The sequence below is a fragment of the Trifolium pratense genome, linkage group LG4 (genome assembly GCF_020283565.1).
Source record: "Trifolium pratense cultivar HEN17-A07 linkage group LG4, ARS_RC_1.1, whole genome shotgun sequence".
Lineage (NCBI taxonomy): Eukaryota > Viridiplantae > Streptophyta > Magnoliopsida > Fabales > Fabaceae > Trifolium > Trifolium pratense.
The window spans coordinates 40,712,736-40,733,281 of NC_060062.1; the positions used below are offsets into that span (position 1 = coordinate 40,712,736).

The following is a 20,546-nucleotide window of genomic DNA, read 5'->3' on the forward strand; positions in this document are numbered from 1 at the left end:
ATATAACATAACATCATCAATCAAATAGTGAAAACACAAACCATTCATACAACAAAGTAAGCATAAGAAGAAGATAATAATGTTGTTGCTGCATAGGTTAGGTGTAGCAGTGTTGTTTTTTATTATAGGAACTAGTGCTGTGTTTGGAGGAGCAGAAGGAAATCCTCATCGTATTGTTGTAGATACAGATGTTGATACTGATGATTTACTTGCTCTGCTTTATCTCTTGAAGCTCAACACTTCTCAATTTCGATTAGAGGTACGTATACTATTACTCACTATCTCTTCTTTTTCTCTTTTCACTCAACTTTATTTTTGTTAAACCTTCCATTTTAAGGTAGAGTCCATGAGAATTTAGAATTGTGAAATCTCTCAAAAATTGTTCATTTCAACAATACATTTTTCATTTTAGAATTTTTCAACAAACACTCGAGCGAAAAACAAGAACATACACATATAAAATTATTTTTTACAAGGACTTTTTTATAATATTAAATTACCTCTTTTTTTTTTTCTAATATTGAATTATCCAAATTAAAGTTTTCGATTACTCGAGTTTTTTTTGGTTTACAATGAGCTGAGATAGAACCATTGACCTATAACATACTACTCAAACCCACTCGAGTTTTAAAACTTTTAATCATTTGTAAACCTATTAAAAACTATTATAATCATCTCTAACTTTTTAAAAGTTTAATAGAAAAGTAATCTAAGTTCACAACGGCATACGATTTAAAGGACTTAATTACAGATGCACTATATGGCTGGCCAATTATAATAATATAGTAGTGTTGATATGATATCTAAAAAGAAATCGTGATAAATTGGAAGAAAAGAAAATTACGCAAACTAATGCATGAATTTAGACTAATTTTAGTCTAAGTTTATGCATTCATTTGCGTAATTTTCTTTCCTCCACTTTCTTTCCATAGAACCAAACAGACCTAAAGTAAATATGATATTTGCTAAAATTCTCTTCGGTATGAATATGATATTGGCAATATTTTTTTAAGACAAATGCTAAATAGTGCCCCCCGGGCACTCTTTAAGCCCTTAAATAGTACTCCCTCCGGTCCTATATATAAGGAACACATTGAGAAAAATACACATACCAAGGAGGCTTATTTTTTTTATTAAAATTTCTAAAATGTTATGTGTTATTCCAAAGTTAACCTTAAGAATGTGTTTGTGTAATTAATGCATAACATTGGAATATGTTGCATTTTACACAATTTAATAAGGGTATATAAGGGATTATCTATTTAATAAAGAATAAATTTAAAGAGTGTTTCTTATAAAAAGGACAAAAAAAAAATTTCCAAAGTGTTTCTTATATATAGGACCAGAGGGAGTAAGTTTTTTATAGAATTTTTATGGAAATACGTAAAGTCAACGCATTGAAAATTGGAGTGTTTATTTTTTTTGAATAAAAAGTTTCTTTTAATAGAATGCTTAAAGAGTGATCCGGGGGCACTCGTTAGCAAGACCATTTTTTTAAACAAGGTTGATGCATTTTTTTAGCGGGATAAATTAGTATTTAGTAATTTAAAATGATTTGGATCCTCTCTCATGTGCAAGAGTGCAATTTTAGTTTTGTAAATGTGAAAAGAGAGAGAAATTAAAAATAAAGAAGTGCCCATGAGACTGAGAGAAGAAGATGAGAGAGAAAGACACATAAAAGGAACAAAAGAGAGGACAAGAGAAAAATAAGGAGAATATCTAAATCCATTTAAAATGAGACAAATATAGTTTTTTTTTTTTATAAAAGTGTTTGTAATTAACGACAAAGAATTAATATCGGTAACGAAATCAATTTCTGGGTTCGATCCCCAGCTCATTGTAAACCAAAAAAAGAATAAATTTCATGTTGTTTTTAATTTTTTTTATTATTATTCTTTTTTGCAATAAAAATAGTGTTTTAACCAAGTAATTGGGCTTATTAAAAAAAACTACTTGATTAAGTTAAGTTCAAGTGGTTAATGAATTTTTTTTATGATGAAATATTTGAGAGAAACCAAGTTCAATATCTAATGAAAACAATTTTTTATGCAACTTTTACTTGCGGCTGAACTCTAAATTGTTGGAGGCCTCTTCCCAAAGAATTAATACAAAATAAATGGATAAGGATTTACTGTTGTGGAAGTTTCACACAGTAATCAATCACAGTCATTCAATTCAGATGAGACGGTCAGGATTAAATACACAGTTAAATAATCTGATCCGTTAATTTAGATCGGACGGTAAACAACTGTAATTGCGTCACACAGTTACGGCAGAAAATCCATTTCCCAAAATAAATGATGTTATAATCCAATTGATTGCATTAGGACATAAACACACTAGGAGTGTCCAACTCAAAAGATTAATTCAATACGTGGGAGAACCTCGTAACTTAAGTACTACATTGAACTTTTGAAATACTCGATATGAGACTGCTAACAGATTGAGTGCTTGATTTGCAGGGAGTGACCATCAGTGCAAATAGTTGGACTAATGCTGGGCATGCAGTGAACCAAATATATGATTTACTTTACATGATGGGAAGAGATGATATTGCTGTAGGAGTTGGTGGAGAAGGTGGAATATTTCCAAATAGTACCATACTCCCAAATGTTGGTGGATATCTTCCAATTATAGAACAGGTCACATTTTATTTCCTCCTTTAAATGACCTTTGTATTTGGAAATTGGGAAAAATCATGTACTAGTTTATATTTTTAGGCACCTTTAGCTACTAATACTATTATTCTTGTTAATGGATTGTATCTAATAATATATATGCAACTTCATTGAATTGAATCAGGGATTGACAACAGTAGGAAATTGCAGATACAGGCAGGCCATTCCTCAGGGGCTTGGAGGACGCTTAGATATCGATACAAATTATGGTATTAGAAAAGCTTTTCTACCGCAGGTATAGACAATACTTCTTCCATTTTTTTATGAGACGCTTTGTATTTTTCTATTTATTGAATAATTAATGTATTTGATCTTATAAAAAAAACTTGAGGGTGTGATAACATATTATTTTTTTTAGTAAATTGTACTCTCCTTAAAAAATGCTTAATTTATATTATTATCTCTTCTTAGTTAAAGTGTACACTCTCCTCTTCTCATGCAAAATATATTATAGAAAATTACATTAAGAACCATCTACTGTTTTATTATATTTTGGTTTGTATGACTTTCAATTTTTATTTTAAGAACCATGTGTTGTTCTATTGGTTGAGCTGTATAATTATTATCTCCTTAATCTAATTAAACAGTAGTACTATTTTTATTTGGTGGATGTCAATTTTTTTTGGGTTTACTAAAATACATAATATAAAATCTTAGGGTATAAACAAATTCTTGCCGCGCGTCGCACGAGTGGGAAATCTAGTTATATTAAAATCTAGCACCGCAAAAATCTAACGAAATGTAGATTTTTATCCGGCTATTGGTTCATGTTCCTGCAAGGACTTGAGGGGGTATGCACTTAACTAGATGATGTTCTAGGTCTAAGTCTGAGAGTAAGTGAATATGTAGAATGTGATGATTTATAACGGAGATGAGGGGGCCTATATATAGGGCTTTGCGTAACAGTAGAGGGCGAGAAGTTCTCATCCCATGATCTCCTCTAACGGTTCCGCCTTTAGGGGGACGTATATCCCATGTGGCTACATTTACGGTCCTCACTTCCCTAGGGTTAGGGGGGCATGGTTATCTCCCACGTGATATGTTGGACTTGTTCTAATGGGCCTTATCCATCTTAGGCGAGCAGCCCATTTAAGTGGGTATCGGGCCTAGGCCAATAGGACCCTGATATTCCGCCCGGTACAGTTCATAACTTGGATTACAATCCTGACAATTTTAAAGATCAATTAACATTTACTTTTTAGAGAAATATTTAATTTTCTATGTAGTTCAAGACACTATAATGTTATTAGAGTATCTGTAGTTAAACTTTAATTATATATATCCTAGTTACTCATGATACTCATTTGTTTACTAATTTGATCATTATATTAGGGAAAGAGGAAATATACACCACTAGAACAACCAACTGCCCAACAAGTGTTGATTGAAAAAGTATCTGCAGGTCCTACAACTCTGTTTCTTATTGGAGCACATACAAATGTTGCAATTTTCTTAATGAACAATCCACACTTGAAGAAAAATTTGGAGCATATTTATATAATGGGTGGAGGTGTAAGGTCAAGCAACCCAACTGGTTGTTGTCCCAAAAATTCTTCATCATGTGTTCCTGGACAGTGTGGCAATCATGGAAATATGTTTACAGATTATAATACTAACTCTTATGCAGAGTTTAATATCTTTTTAGACTCTTTTGCATCTTATCAGGTAATACACATTCTTTACTAATCATTTCTACATTGCGCAAAAGTTGCAAAAGTATCGGAATTTAATTTATATACACTGTCGGTATAAAGTTATATATTTTACACATGCATCTAATAATATATTGACACGTCATGTAATATGTTTTAAAAAACATGACGTGTCACATTCATTAAATAATGTGCCAACACATTGTTGAATGTATGTGTAAAATAACTTTACACTGACGATGCATAACAATCAATTAAACTAAAAGTAGAATACTATAATATATAAACATTCATATTTATGTAGGTGATTCATTCTGGAGTTCCAGTCACCCTAGTTCCTCTTGATGCATCAAACACAATTCCCATCACTGAACAATTCTTTGATGCATTTGAAAAGAGTCAAGACACATATGAGGCACAGTACTGTTTCAAATCTTTGAAAATATCTCGCGATACTTGGTTCGACGATGAATTCTATACGGTAATATCTCTTACGTGTCATCATATTTTGTTACTGATTACTTATGCATCAAACATAAAACGCGTAAACGTTTTATGTTTGATGGAAAAGAAATGAACTGATATTTAAAAATGATCGGTTGTTTGCAGAGTTATTTTATGTGGGACTCTTTCATGACTGGTGTAGCTATCTCAATCATGAGTAAACCCAACAACTATAATGGAGAAAATGAATTTGCTGAAATGGAGTATATGAACATAACTGTAATTACTTCAAATAAACAATATGGTATATCTGATGGCTCCAATCCATTATTTGATGGCCTAATTGTTCCCAAGTTCAATCTTCAAAAAGGTGGGGTGCATAGTGGTCATATGCAGAATGGACTTAGAGATCCTCTTTGCTTTGTGAAGGGTGGGAAAGGAAAATGTCAGGTGATTGTTTCTCGCTACTTTAGTAACGACATAATTAGAGAGATAATTTATTTTTTCGGTCGCTAATTTGGCCATTGATTATACTTTTTTCTAGTAGTGACGACATATTGTTAACGCTAACATGTAATTAATGCAAAATGCATTCGAAATATAGGATGGTTACACAAAAGAGGTAGATGGTCCAGACTCAGTGAGAGTACTTGTTGCTACAAAAGCAAAGCCTAATCGAGACGTTGCAAGTTCACTTGACAGAGAGTATTTCATAAGATTCTTAGATGTATGTTTAATAATAATGAAATTATTTATGCTATCACTTTAATTAGATTCTTAAAAAGATATAGATGAATGTGAATTTGACTATTGGTTTTTCTGGTGGTTCAAAGGTTCTAAATCAACCACAACAAGCAGGGAGGTACAATTTCACTACACAATTTCCATACTACAAAGAAGTAACTTATAAGCCAGATTTTCATAACAAATCATTGGGAAAACCTGTTGTGTTTGACATGGACATGAGTGCAGGAGATTTTCTAGCTTTGTTTTATCTCCTTAAAGTGCCTGTTGAAGTAATTGATCTTAAGGTATTTTTATTTTTCTTTTCGATTTGTTTATTTCAATTACAAGTTTTAAATAAAATCAAATATCATTCTCGAAGTGTCAGTTCAGTAGTAAGAGTTTACCTTTGTAACCTGAAGGAACGCAGTTCAAATTCTCTCAGAGATACACATATTTTACTCTGTTGATTTATTTGCATTTGAACTCTTGTGTGTGTACGTGCGTGCGCGTATCTTGTGACCATAAGTTTGACATACCTTGTAAATTTGGTTTTAGGCAATTATTGTGAGTCCTACTGGATGGGCAAATGCAGCAACAATCGACATAATTTATGACATACTTCACATGATGGGTCGCGATGATATCCCAGTTGGCCGAGGAGATGTTTTTGCTACAAATCAAACAGATCCAATATTTTCCGCCGTTGGAGGGTGCAAGTATGTTAAAGCCATTCCTCATGGAAGTGGGGGATACATTGATTCTGACACTCTTTATGGTCTTGCTCGTGATTTGCCACGCGGCCCAAGAAGGTGTTTTTTAGTAACTTTTGTGTCTTAAATAAAAAGAGAAATGGAAATAAATACATACAATATATTTGTATTTTGATTTTCATATAACAAATTTGAAGAATTATTTCAGGTATACAGGAGAAAACTCGGTGAAGTTTGGGGCGCCACGGGATACAGATCACCCTGAACTTAGGCAGCCACTAGCTATGGAAGTTTGGGAGACTGTATTGCAAACATTGAAACCAGGCTCCAAAGTTACAGTACTAACCAATGGACCCTTGACTAGTTTGGCAAAGGTTGTTTCAATGAAAAACATAAGCTCTAGAATCCAGGTAAGCAATAGTATGTATTTTGTAGGCCTAAACTTTAACACAACTGAATATTCAAACTTATTTTGTGTTAAGCATTTTTTAAAGTGTGGAAATAGAGAAACAGTTGCTTAAAAATTCGAAAATTTTGCAGGAGGTTTATGTAGTTGGGGGACACATCAGCATAAGTGCAGAAGATAAAGGAAATGTGTTTTCAGTTCCTTCAAACCAATATGCAGAATTCAACATGTTCCTAGATCCTTTAGCAGCCAAAACAGTGTTTGAATCAGATGTTAACATCACTCTCATCCCACTGAGTACACAGCGTAGAGTGAGTTCATTCGCAACGATTATAGGCACGTTGCTAAAGACAAGAATAACACCAGAAGTTTTGTTCTCCAAACATCTACTGTCAACACTAGACCGTTTGAAGCAAATCAATAACCGATATCACCATATGGTAAAAATTTCTACCCTGAACTATTTTTTCTAGCTCAATCTTAGGAGAGTAACTAACTTTAAGTTAAAGTTATGGTTATGGATTTTCTACATTGTTTTTATTGTTTAAGCCTTTTGTGTTTGCAGGACACATTCTCAGGGGAAATTTTAGGTGCTGTTGTCTTGGCTGACAAGTCATTAACTCTTAAGCCAAAATTTGAGGTGAAGCCTATTAAAGTGTTGGCTAGTGGTGATGAATCCAGTGATGGAAAAATAGTGGTGGATGAGAAACATGGGAAATTAGTCAGAATATTAAGTAATGTGGATGACAATGCTTATTATAATCTGTATGCAAACAAGCTTGGAGATCAGTATCAGTCAGCTAAGATAGCAAGTTTTGAAGAACAAACAAGAAATTGGAGTCATCCTCATGATGATAAGACTAACCAAGAAAAAAGTGTTCCATCTAATGGTTAAGCATGGCCATGGATAAGGATTACACACCGTAATTGAGTTAATGCAGTAGTTATTATCGACCATCCGATCAACAATAAATTGCAAGTTGTGTTTAAATTACACTGATCAATCCGAACCGTCTAATTGCTTTTGGACAGCCGGCATTGCTTACTGTGTGTAACTGCGTGAAGTAGTTAGAGCTGACAATCTAGCACAACCAATTCTTATTCATTAAAAAGATGAATGTGTATTCTCTTCAAACAATAATTAGCATATTGTTGAATAATTTATGAATAATCTGATGCGTACTTGTATTATGCAAGTCATTTTTAATTCTCCATCATAATATTAACGTGACAACTTGACTACCCATCTCATAAAATTGGGCTAGGCTAGGCAGTGTCATAAATATAATGGTTGAGAAAAAAGTCATTTATAATATCATTAAAATATTACTCCATCCGTTTCAAAATGTAAGTTACTTTGAGCAAATTATACAAATTAAGAAATGTAATTAATGTTGTATGAAAAAGAGAAATTATGAGTTAGTTTACAAAATTGTCCTTCAGTAATGATATAGGAAAGATAAATTGAATAATTAAAAGAAGAAAGAGTAATAAATAGTTAAGGATATAATAAAAAATTAACATTAAATGTTTCATTGATAATGTAAAGTGACTTATAATTTGGTACAAATTTTTTTCCCAAAGTGACTTACAATTTGGAATGGAGGGAGTATTAGTTTTTAATTGTGGTAATATAATTTGTCATAATTATAAACTCACCTCATATGTAATTAAGAAATGAAGGTTTCCCAATGCACTCAATTGCCAATGGTAGTAGTAGACTAGTAGTTCCAATGACAGCACAGCCTGCAACGCAATTGTTATCCATAATTTTTTTTTTTTAATAATATTTTCACTATTTTAATAAACTTGCTTCCCCTTTTCAAAAAAACAAAATAAAATAAAATTGCTTCCAAAAACTAATGGTTTTTTTTTTTAAAAAAAAAGGGGTAAAAAACTAATGGTTGGAGCATGGTTAATCTGTACATAAATTTTTTTTTTTTGCTATTTTTTTTAATTTTCATAAATCTCCTCCAAATTCTTTAAAAAATAAAAAATCCCCAAAATAACTAATATAATGACTTTTATTTTTATAAAAAAATTTAAATAATTTTTTTTATCCCTACAATTATAGTAAATTTTAATTTTAGTCCTTAAAAATAAAAATTAGATGTTTCATTCCAAAAAAAAATGTTTTTTAGTCAACTTTTTTTCTTTCATTTATTGACTTGCTTAGATTTAACATAAGGGTCTTGCTAACATGTTAAGGAGCTTAAAATGGAAATTTTGCATTGAAAAAATTGAGATTTTGACTTTGTAAAAGTTGAATGCACAACTTTTAAGACTAATTTTATACATTAAGTATCTTAAAATGTGCCTTTAGGATATTGAATATAATTTATTTTTGGTGAATTATGAACATCATGGCATCAAAGAGAATATATTACTCCTAATTAATTAAAGAATGATAACTCAATTTGGTCTCACAAATTTCTGACGAGACAATTCAATATCTAACAAAAATAAAACTCAAATTAATTCCTGACATTTTTATACTAGGGATAAATTAGTCCCTCTATTATAACAAATCAGTAACTAATTTGTCGTTAGAATGAAAATATTAGGGACTAAATCGAGCAAGAGAGCTTCACCAATGACGAATCAGAGGATGAATTCATAAGTACTCAGCTGTTGACTTAGGCGTTGTGGGACGCTCCCATTCCAGAAAACTTCAAATTTCCAAACTTGGCAACCTTCGAAGGAAAAACAATCCCTTAGAAGATTTAATGGCAGTTGGAACTCAACTAGCAATAATTGGAGTGGCGGAACACCTGGAGTGGAAGCTACTTTCAAGAACCAAAAAAGACACCGCCCCAAGATGGTACATGGACTTGCCTATCAACTCTATAGTAAGTTATGTTGATTTTCATTGAAAGTTCATTCACCGATTCACCGGTTAAGCATGTCAAAGTAACTGCAACTATTTTGTTTAGCATTTGCCAAACCATCACAGATTGCTCCGTGAATGTCTCACCAAATTTAATGAAGCCACTATTAAGGTCTGAAACCCAAACCAGGAAATGTTCGTTGTGGCTTTCCATAACAGACATTAATTCAATGAGTCTCTGGCACAAAAATCGACTATATCCACGCAAAAAATCATGAAAATGACAGAATGCTAGATAAAAGGCGAGAAGAGTAATGCATATAAAGAGTGGGAATAGGACGCCGAAACGCACACAGTGACGTTGGCAATCGCGTGATAATCGTTGGCAAGGGCGTGGCAGAGAGCCGTACTAGCCATCACCTAGACAAACCGGAAAATCATATCGCTAGGAGGAGACATATAGTTTAATATTTTTATGTTTTAAAATATTAAATTGTGATACTATATTTAAAGTATTTCATGTAATAAAATGTCATATAATATATTTTTTAGAGTTGTTTAAAAAATTTATATGTCACTACCAATTGTTAATTGGTCCAGTGGTGATTGACGCTTAATTTGGTAGGGAGAATCACAGTTCGACCCCTTGCAATTGCGATCGGGAGGGGGCTGAAATCACTTGATGCCATAACTGACCCCCTGAACCAGATTAAACTGGTGGTGAAAGCAAAAAAAAAAACATGTCACTAGTTTAGAGACTCGTGCATTCGCACGGGTCCATTGTTTTTTATTCAATACATAAGATCGTCATTATATTAATTAAAAAATTATTTAGAATAAAATATTTAAAATAACAACACTAAGCATACTTAACCCTCAAGAATTTGAAGTGCAATACAAACATTTGAAGGAAAATTTTAGAGGGTCTAAAAATAAAATTTGGTATATTTAGAGAGACTAAAAATATACTTAACCCTTAAATAAACTATTTGATTATCTTTAAATAAAATAAATAGATTGGTAATTTATTTTAATATGTTTTCATAATTGTAAATTTTAAAAATAGGCAAGCGTGAGAATTGACTTTTTAATATGACTTAAATAGGTCTTCGACTACATTTGAGTATCGATTAACTTACTATCTTTACTTGATCATGTATATAAGTCAACTTATGACTTTCGATTTACTTAATTAGGTGTGTGTGTCAATTTAAATTTCGAAAATACTTTTGATTTGAATTTTGATAGTCAATATTATAAGTAAAAAAAAAGTTTTTAGGATCATTGAATATTTGACGTATCTAATACATATTATAGATCAAATACACAAGTTATTCTAGAGCTGTCAAAGTGAGCTAGTCTGAATGGACAGACTCTCCAAACCCACTAAAATATATGGCTTGAGCTTAATAATTTAAGCCCAAATTTTTACAGGTCTTTTTAGCCCAACTAGGAAAAACCCGTTATAAAAACAGGCGAGCTTGTATGGGCCACATGTATCCCGTAATCCACTTTAGCATAAAAAAAACTAGAAAAACTTAAAATTTATACTAGTTTTACATTATGTTTTCCTTTTAGGCCTCCATAGTTCTTTTTCCTCCCGGAATTTACTTTTTTGCCCTTCAATAAACTTCGGTTGCTACGAACCGAATTTTTTTTGCCTTGGAAAAAAAATTTGGTTTCTGTTAACCTAAGTTTTTAGCAACGGCAAAATTGGAATATTTGGGGTATAAAAGATACATGGAAGGCCTAGAGAGAAAACATCGTTTTACATAACATGATGATTCAATGTTTGGATTTTATACATCACTGATGGTCTAATTTTAACATCATTTATAATTTTCCTTTTTTTTTGGTACAAAAATTTCCTTTATTTAATACGAATGTTTTAAGTAGTTTTAAAATTTTAAAAGGATCGTAACTTGCTCAGTGCTACGCGGCAACAATAATGTGCTATGCAAAAGCGGCTTTGGCTAAAATGGAAGAGTTGGACAAGTGGTGCATGGTGCACCAGTTGTCAATAACTCTATAACGAATACAAATTTTACAAAATTCATTATTTGATGGAAAATTTATATCGTATAGATCATCCATATAAATTTTTTAAAAAATTGAAAATCATTTGATATGTTATTGAGACTCATCAAGATAATGGTTTATGAATTTTTATTAAATACCGTTAATTTTGGTAGATATCAATAACACATAAAATGATTTTCAATTTTTTAAAAAATTTATATGGATGATCTATATGATATAAACTTTCTGTCCAACGATAGATTTTGTAAAATTCGTATTCGTTATAGGGTTATTGATATGTGGTGCACCGTGCACCACTTGATCAACTTGTGTATAATAGAAATTGCCTGCAAAAGCTTATTATAAAAATAAAATAAAAAGTGATATGCAAAAATAATTTTTCAAAAATCTTAATGCTCAAAATCTTAGGGAGAATAAATACTTTGAAAAATTGAGCATTAATGTACTACAGACCAAAATCAGCATTACGAAAAGGTGAGCTTTAACAAAAAAAAAAAGTTTGAGCATTAATGTAAAATGGGGTTAAAATGTAATTACATAAAATACATTAGTACTAAAAAGTTTGACCATTAAGATTTTGACAAGTAAGTTGGGTCTAGGGGTGGCAAAATGGGCCCAACTCGTCGGACCGGTCCGTTTATCCCGTCATTTTTGGCGGGCTGAGCCTAAGTTTTTAGCTCGACCCTTTTAGTTGGCCCGCCCCACCGAACTCGCTTAAAAGTGGGGCGAGCACGAGGCGAGCGCGGGCCAGCCCGCGAGTTACACAAAAATATAAAATCTATTTTTTTTAGTAAATCCAATAAAATAGAACACTTTATTTTACGGCAAAATAGAACACTTATCTATATATATAATTCCTAAATAGTTCTCCTAACCCTAATCCACTTAGACCAATCAAATTGTTTCATTTAGCCACATCATCTATATTATTATTATTATTATTATTATTATTATTATTATTAGTTATTATTATAATTATTATTGTCATCTCTATACTTTTCATATTCTACATTTATATACTTATGCCTTTTTAATATACACTCACTCAAGCTTTTACTTAGCCTTTACTTTTTTTGGTGAATATAATAATTTTTGCTTACTATATTATAATAAGGAGAATACAAAAATACACACTAATTAACTTTGTAACTCACGGTAATATATTTTTCATCTCTTAAGTCACAATTCAATTTTCATCTCTTGGACTCTTCTACCAATATTTTAATATATAGCTTACAACTGTTTTAATTTGTATCCTATTCATATTTTCCTAACTAACCATTACGAATGTTAGAAACAAATATTTTCATCCCCTGGTGCTCAATCATGTGCTTAATAAGATTACCATTTGTTTTTCCGGTTGAATGTGAGAATAGATTTTTTCATATCTTATAATGTGCAATTTCTCTTTCCATTATCTTGCCTCTTCATCTTTTGTGCATCAGGTATAAATACTTATGTTATTTTCTAAAACCATGATTTGTTGTAGTTATTTTATTTTTTGCAAAAATTAACTTTTTGCATAACAAATAAAATTAAGAGAATTTGACATTTTTTGTTTCTTGCAGATCATACATTCAACTTTTGTGTTGCACATCATTTATAGGTTTAGTTAATTGTTACTGTATATGTGTATTTATATTCTATTATGATACAAATTAAATAATATATACTTTATTTTTAATTGAATTATGTAATAGTTGTTTTACTTTCCTTTTCTTTACTTTTTTATTTATTCATTTTTTTTATTGATATACTTATTTTTATAAATTTTGATTTTAGGCTTTGGGTCATCATCTCTTACTCAAACGAACTGAACTGTGAGGTTGATGCTCTTCACATATGTCCCTTTGGAATATTTTTAAAAGGTATGTACCCTTTAATTTTATTACTCCTGTATATATAAATTTTAGATAGTCATTTTGTTACTCATGTAAAGTAAATCATAATCCTTAAACCAATAATATTTCTTCATTTAACCACTCACTTACAATGCCACACCACTTCTCCTTAGAAAATAAATCTTTTGAATTTCGGATTCTCTATTTTATTATTATTATTATTTTGATAATATGTAATGTTTCAGTTTTATGCAATTGTAAAATAAAAATAATTTCATCACACCCGTGCATCGCACGGGTAAGGGTCTAGTTTAAAGTAAATTTAGGTTTTTATTTCTATTCATTCATACAACCGGTGCCAAATTTAGGATTACTCGTTGCCGCTTTACTCTTTTATTACATTGCTCTTTCAGTCTTTCTTGCTCCTTTTTATCTCTTCATACTCGTTCTTCTTCTTCACCGGATTTTTAGTGTAACTTACTTTTTTATTCTATTACTTGAATCAACATCACATACGATGTGATTCTCATTTTTCCCCGATTCATTACCAAACACAGCCAAATACTTTCTTGATGATTAGAGTAACTACATACGTGTTTATACGTATATAATATAATTAATGGACTTATAGTATACTTCCTTGATGATTTTGTTTCATAAGCTAGTCTTTTCTCATAAATTTGTTTGTTTTTATTTAAAAAATAATAATATTAGCATATATTTTGTAACAACACAAGTGTCAAAATAAAAAATATATATATTTTGTTTGACATGTCAACCCGCCAACTCGCTTGTCCGACATTAAATAGGACGGGTTGTGTTTTTAGACTCGACTACCTAAATTAACTCGGTTTGTCACATCCCGCTTTTAGGCAGGCTTAAGTGGGTCGAACCTAAACAGGGTGAACTAGCCCGCTATGCCACCTCTAGTTGGGTCACTCTACCCCAAGAATTTACCTAATTCAGTTGGACAATTGACCAGAGTAGATTAAAGTTTCGTCCTTTGTTCATTTGGTCCCCGTTTGCTTCCTCTTAGTCTCATTAATTAAAAAACTTCAAATACCAAACGTGCACGTACTACTTTTTCCATTAATACAAGCTTTGGCTAACATGCACGAGTGCACGTTACACAAGTTAGCGATTTCATTATAACGAATACGAATTTTATAAAATCTACCGTTGAATTAAAAGTTTATATCGTATATATCATCCATAATTTTTTTGGAAAAATTGAAAATCATTTGATATGTTATTGAAACCGGTTAAAATTAACGGTTTATAAATTTCTATTAAATACTGTTAATCTTTATGAGTCTCAATAACATATCAAATGATTTTTAATTTTTTTATGATGATCTATATGAGATAAACTTTTAATCCAACGGTGGATTTTGTAAAATTCGTATTCATTATAATGAAATCGCTAACTTGTGCACCGTGCACCATATGATGCACTTGTGCATGTTAGAACTTGCCCATCTTATAAGTATAAAGTTTTCACCGATGTTTAAAGATGACTAATCTTTTTTATCAAAACAAAATGACTAATCTACATTGAGAAATTTATAGGGTTCACAAGATGAATTTTAATCTTTTAACCAAATTTTTTCCATAGACAAGAGTTAGAGATCAAATTATCAAATTTCTGACCACCTGCTCAAGAAATTCAAGATTCTTACCACTTGAATTAATTTTTTTATTGGTTGTACATTGATCTTCTAAAGAATACTCTTTGGGCGCGTTTGATCTGTTACTAGACATAACAACACAACACATGATAGAATAGAATAGCACGGAACAAACTTTTATGATATTGGGTGTGCATGTCTTAATCAAAGCGAGCTATCATTAGGAAACCACCTTAGCCTTCAATTAATATTTTTGGAACTAACCTTAGCCGATCAATTAATGTTGTTTATAATGAAAATGAAAATGGTGGAAATAAAATGGTGGAAATGAGATTATATTATTCAAAGTAGGAAGAATGCTAGAATGCTATACTCTTGTGTATGCTTTTGTATTATGTACGTGTGTTACTATTACATATGAATATATACATGCTAGCCAACGGTAATAATATGAAAACATGGAAATAACATTAAGTAACTTTATGATGATTATTGTCAAACGGTAATAATAATAATAGATGATATAAGGAAATATCATTAAGTGGTTTTATGAGTATTATTGGGTTTGATTCCATGTATTAGAGCAATGCATTCTGATAAATTACTTTCCAATGGTTTGTTTGATTTGTCTTGATTTGATCCATTAACTATGAAATCTTCATGATTCTTTACTGTTTATATATTTTAGGAATGAAATGGCAGTCACAGTCATCAATTGATGTAATCTGTTTTACTAAACTTAGCCTATAAATAATGTAAACAGCTCTAGTAGATCACATAATCTATCAAATTTTCAAAACACACTGATTCCAGACAACAAGTAGTAGAAGATAATGTTGCTGCAGAGGTTAGCTGCAACAGTGTTGTTTTTTATCATAGGATTTTCTGCTGTGATTGCAGAGGGAAATCCTCATCGGATTGTTTTAGATACAGATGTTGATACTGATGATTTTTTTGCTCTGTTTTACCTTCTCAAGCAAAACACTTCACAATTTCAATTAGAAGTACGTACATGCGACAAAATTTTCTTTTGTTTTAATAGCGAACAGTCGGATACTCAACTTAAAAATAGTAATTTTAATCGGATTGGTTTGGACGTTTGGTGCTTGTTTAATCTGCAGGGAGTGACCATTAATGCAAATAGTTGGAGTGATGCTGGGCATGCTGTGAATCATATATATGATTTACTTTACATGATGGGAAGAGATGATATTGCTGTTGGAGTTGGTGGCGACGGCGGAATACTTCCTAATGGTACCATACTTCCAAATGTTGGTGGATATCTTCCAATTATAGATCAGGTCACATTTTATTTCCTCCTTTAAATGACCTTTGTGAATGTATGGTGCTGCTTAATTACAATTTAGATTTGTAGACATTAATTAGTTAACATTCCTGTTCATTGTATTGAAACAGGAATTGACAACAGCAGGAAGTTGTAGATACAGGCAGGCTATTCCTGTTGGTTCTGGAGGACGTTTAGATAAAGATTCAAACTACGGTATCAGAAAAGCTTTTCTACCACAGGTATTAATATTATAACCTTAACATATAATACATCTTCTAATAATGTAGTTAAACCTTAATTATATAGCCTAATTAATTACTCATAATACTCATTTGTTTGCTAATTTGATCATTCTATCAGGGAAAGAGAAAATATACACCATTGGAACAACCAACTGCTCAACAAGTATTGATTGAAAAAGTATCTGCAGGTCCCACAACTCTGTTTGTGATTGGTACAAATACAAATGTTGCAATATTTCTAATGAATAATCCACACTTGAAGAAAAATGTGGAACATATTTATATAATGGGTGGAGGTGTAAGATCAAGCAACCCAGCTAGTTGTTGCCCCAATAATTCTTCATCTTCATGTGTTCCTCCTGGACAGTGTGGCATTCGCGGAAATTTGTTTACAGATTATAATACTAACCCTTATGCAGAGTTCAATTTCTTTCTAGACCCTTTTGCAGCTTACCAGGTCATACACATTCTTTACTCTATATCTAACAGATAGATACATGGATAGCAATGTTTGTGACAAGAAGTAAATATGGTTTTATATAGGTGATTCATTCTGGAGTTCCAGTCACTCTAGTTCCTCTTGATGCAACAAACACAATTCCCATCACCGAACAATTCATTGATGCATTTGAAAAGCGTCAAGACACATATGAGGCACAATACTGTTTTAAATCCTTGAAAGTAATTCGCAATACTTGGTTTGACGACAAATTCTATATGGCGATATATCTTAATGAATTTATACATGTCATATATTTTGTTACTGATTACTTGTGCATCAAACATAAAATACGTAAACTTACGTGTTTTCTGTTTGATGTTTAAAAATGATTTGTTGTTTGCAGAATAATTTTTTGTGGGACCCTTTCATGACTGGTGTAGCTATCTCAATCATGAGTAAGCCTAACAACTATAATGGAGAAAATGAATTTGCTGAAATGGAGTATATGAACATAACTGTAATTACTTCAAATAAACCATATGGTATATATGATGGCTCCAATCCATTATTTGATGGATTAAGAGTTCCCAAGTTTAATCTTCAAAAAGGTGGGGTGCATAGTGGTCACGTCCAACAAGGACTTAGAGATCCTCTTTGTTTTGTGGAGAATGGGACAGGAAAATGCCAGGTGGTTGTTTATTCTTTTAAATTGTAAATCTATTAACTCATAGTCACACGGACATGGATTCAGTGCAGTCACTATGATGCAGTTGGTGCATCACAATTGTCGGATTAAAATCAAACGGTTCAGATTTAAATGAAGTTAAAATAAAAAATTCTGATCTTTAAATATAAATCGCCCGATGCCTATTATGTTGACATGTAATGTATTGCAACATGTGTTATATAGGATGGTTACACAAAAGAGGTAGATGGTCCAGACTCTGTGAGAGTACTTGTTGCTACAAAAGCAAAGCCTAACCGAGATGTTGCAAGTTCACTTGACAAGGAATTTTACATAAGCTTCTTAAATGTATGTTTAATAATGAAACTATTAATGCTATGACTATGATTGAACTCTTAAAATGATATAGATGAATGTGAATTTGACTATTGTCTTTTTGTTGGTTCAAAGGTTTTAAATCAACCACAACAAGCAGGGAAATTCAACTTCACCACACAATTTCCCTACTACAAAGAAGTAACTTATAAGCCAGATTTTCATGATAAATTATTGGGAAAACCTGTTGTGTTTGACATGGACATGAGTGCAGGAGATTTTCTAGCTTTGTTTTATCTCCTTAAAGTGCCTGTTGAAGTAATTGATCTTAAGGTATTATTGATTTACCGTTCAATTTGTTTATTTCAATCATTAGTTTTTCATAAAATCAAATAATGTCCTTGAGACGTCAACTCAATAATAAGAGCTTAACGTTGTAACCTTAAGGGACATAAGTTAAATTCTCTTGTAGACAATCGTAAAATAATTATTAATATTAAAAATCCATGTTTTACTCTGTTGATTATATATGCTGTAACTGTTAATTTGACTTACCTTGTAAATTTGGATTTAGGCAATCATTGTGAGTCCAACTGGATGGGCAAATGCAGCAACAATTGACATAATTTACGACATACTTCACATGATGGGTCGCGATGATATTCCTGTTGGTCTGGGAGATGTTTTTGCTACAAATCAAACAGATCCAATATTTTCATCCGTTGGAGGATGCAAGTATGTTAAAGCCATTCCTCATGGAAGTGGGGGATACATTGATTCTGACACTCTTTACGGTCTTGCTCGTAATTTGCCACGCAGCCAAAGAAGGTGCTTTTTAGTAACTTTCGTGTCTTAAATAAAAGAGAAATGGAAATAAATACATATGATGTGTTTGTATTTTGATTTTCATATAACAAATTTCAAAGAATTATTTCAGGTATACAGCAGAAAATCCTGAACTTAGGCAGCCACTAGCTATGGAAGTTTGGGAGTCTGTATTGCAAACATTGAAACCAGGCTCCAATGTTACAGTACTAACCAATGGACCCTTGACTAGTTTGGCAAAGGTTGTTTCAATGAAAAACATAAGCTCTAGAATCCAGGTAAGTAATAGTATGTATTTTGTAGGCCTAAACTTTAACACAACCTGAATATTCAAACTTATTTTGTCTTGAGCATTTTTGAAGTGTGAAAATAGAGAAACAGTTGCTTAAAAATTCCAAAATGTTGCAGGAGGTTTATGTAGTTGGAGGACACATCAGCATAAATGAAAAAGACAGAGGAAATGTGTTTTCAGTTCCTTCAAACCAATATGCAGAATTCAACATGTTTCTAGATCCTTTAGCGGCCACAACAGTGTTCGAATCACAAGTTAATATTACACTCATTCCACTGAGTACTCAGCGCTTAGTGAGTTCATTCCCAACGGTTATAGGTACATTGCGCGCGACAAGAAAAACACCTGAAGTTTTGTTCTCCGAGCGTCTATTGTCAACGCTATACCGTTTGAAGCAAATAAATAACCGATATCACCATATGGTATAAATTTCTATCCTGAACTATTTTTTCTAGCTCAATCATAGGAGAGTAACCAACTTTAAGTAAAAGTTAGTTATGGATTTTCTACACTGTTTTTATTGTTTAAGCCTTTTGTGTTTGCAGGACACATTCCTAGGGGAAATTTTAGGTGCAGTTGTCCTGGCTGATAAGTCATTAACTCTGAAGCCAAAATTTGAGGTGAAGCCTATTAAAGTATTGGCTAGTGGTGATGAATCCAGTGATGGAAAAATAGTGGTGGATGAGAAACATGGGAAGTTAGTCAGAATATTAAGCAATGTGGAGGAAAATGCTTATTATAATTTGTATGCAAACAAGCTTGGAGATCAGAATCAGTCAGCTAAGATAGGAAGCTTTGAAGAACAAACAAGAAACTGGAGTCATCCTCATGATGATAAACTAATCAAGAAAAAAGTGCTCCATCCAATGGTTAAACATGGCCACGGAAAAGGATTACACGCCGTAACTGAGTTAATGCAGTAGTTATTATCGATCATCCGATCAACAATAAATGATTAAGCATGAAATAAGTGTTCCATCTAATGATTAAGCATGGCCACAACCAAGTCTTTTTCATTAAAAACATGAATGTGTATTTTCTTCAAACAATAAATAATTAGCATATTGTTGAATAATTTATGAAAGAAATAATATCCGACTACAACATTCATACAACTCTTCAGTATTGTTACATAACTCAACGATTTGTTCTTATGACATGTGGACTGTCTGTTACATAATCCTGTCATGGTTTATTTGTGAGAGATTAAAAATGATATACTCATACTTTTTATACAACTACTCCATTGTTTATCAAAAATACTCCTAGAAGAATATAATCATACTATATAATAATCAACATTCAATGCTATAAAATATTCAACGCTATAAAATATAATCATACTTTTTATACAAGTACTCCATTGTTAATTTTGGTCTTCGTTTAAATGGATGCTGTTTTTTTTTTTGCGTGCATGTGCTAGTTTTTTTCTATAATATTATTATATAGTAGTATATGTTTTAATTTGGAGGATTAAGCTATAATTGTACTAGCTGGTAGTAAAC

At 31.7% G+C, this 20,546-nt stretch overlaps 1 protein-coding gene across 4 annotated transcripts; it reads left to right on the plus strand.

The window, feature by feature from the left end:
* Window positions 1-20,396, plus strand: LOC123923167. Of its 4 annotated transcripts, XM_045975837.1 has the most exons (13): window positions 15,650-15,799; window positions 15,930-15,956; window positions 16,074-16,253; window positions 16,369-16,479; window positions 16,601-16,939; window positions 17,026-17,163; window positions 17,328-17,612; window positions 17,835-17,957; window positions 18,060-18,257; window positions 18,499-18,752; window positions 18,862-19,027; window positions 19,158-19,463; window positions 19,587-20,155. In XM_045975837.1, the coding sequence occupies exons 3-13, from the start codon at window positions 16,146-16,148 to the stop codon at window positions 19,962-19,964; spliced, it is 2,406 nt and encodes an 801-aa protein (XP_045831793.1). In that variant the 5' UTR covers window positions 15,650-15,799; window positions 15,930-15,956; window positions 16,074-16,145; the 3' UTR covers window positions 19,965-20,155. The 4 variants fall into 4 exon arrangements, with proteins under 4 accessions (XP_045831790.1, XP_045831791.1, XP_045831792.1 ...); XM_045975834.1 differs by lacking the exons at window positions 15,650-15,799; window positions 15,930-15,956; window positions 16,074-16,253; ... (8 more) ...; window positions 19,158-19,463; window positions 19,587-20,155 and adding exons at window positions 1-259; window positions 2,463-2,642; window positions 2,803-2,913; ... (7 more) ...; window positions 6,751-7,056; window positions 7,182-8,022; XM_045975835.1 differs by lacking the exons at window positions 15,650-15,799; window positions 15,930-15,956; window positions 16,074-16,253 and adding exons at window positions 21-259; window positions 2,463-2,642 and having other exon boundaries at window positions 19,587-20,144.
* Window positions 20,397-20,546: the final 150 nt, after the last annotated feature.

Excerpts from the sequence above, each read along its gene's own strand:
- LOC123923167 (XM_045975834.1), top strand. The coding sequence starts at position 80 with ATGTTGTTGCTGCATAGGTTAGGTGTAGCAGTGTTGTTTTTTATTATA. Across the intron at positions 260-2,462 it reads CTTCTCAATTTCGATTAGAG|GGAGTGACCATCAGTGCAAA; the intron begins GTACGTATACTA and ends CTTGATTTGCAG. Across the intron at positions 4,812-4,939 it reads TCGACGATGAATTCTATACG|AGTTATTTTATGTGGGACTC; the intron begins GTAATATCTCTT and ends GGTTGTTTGCAG.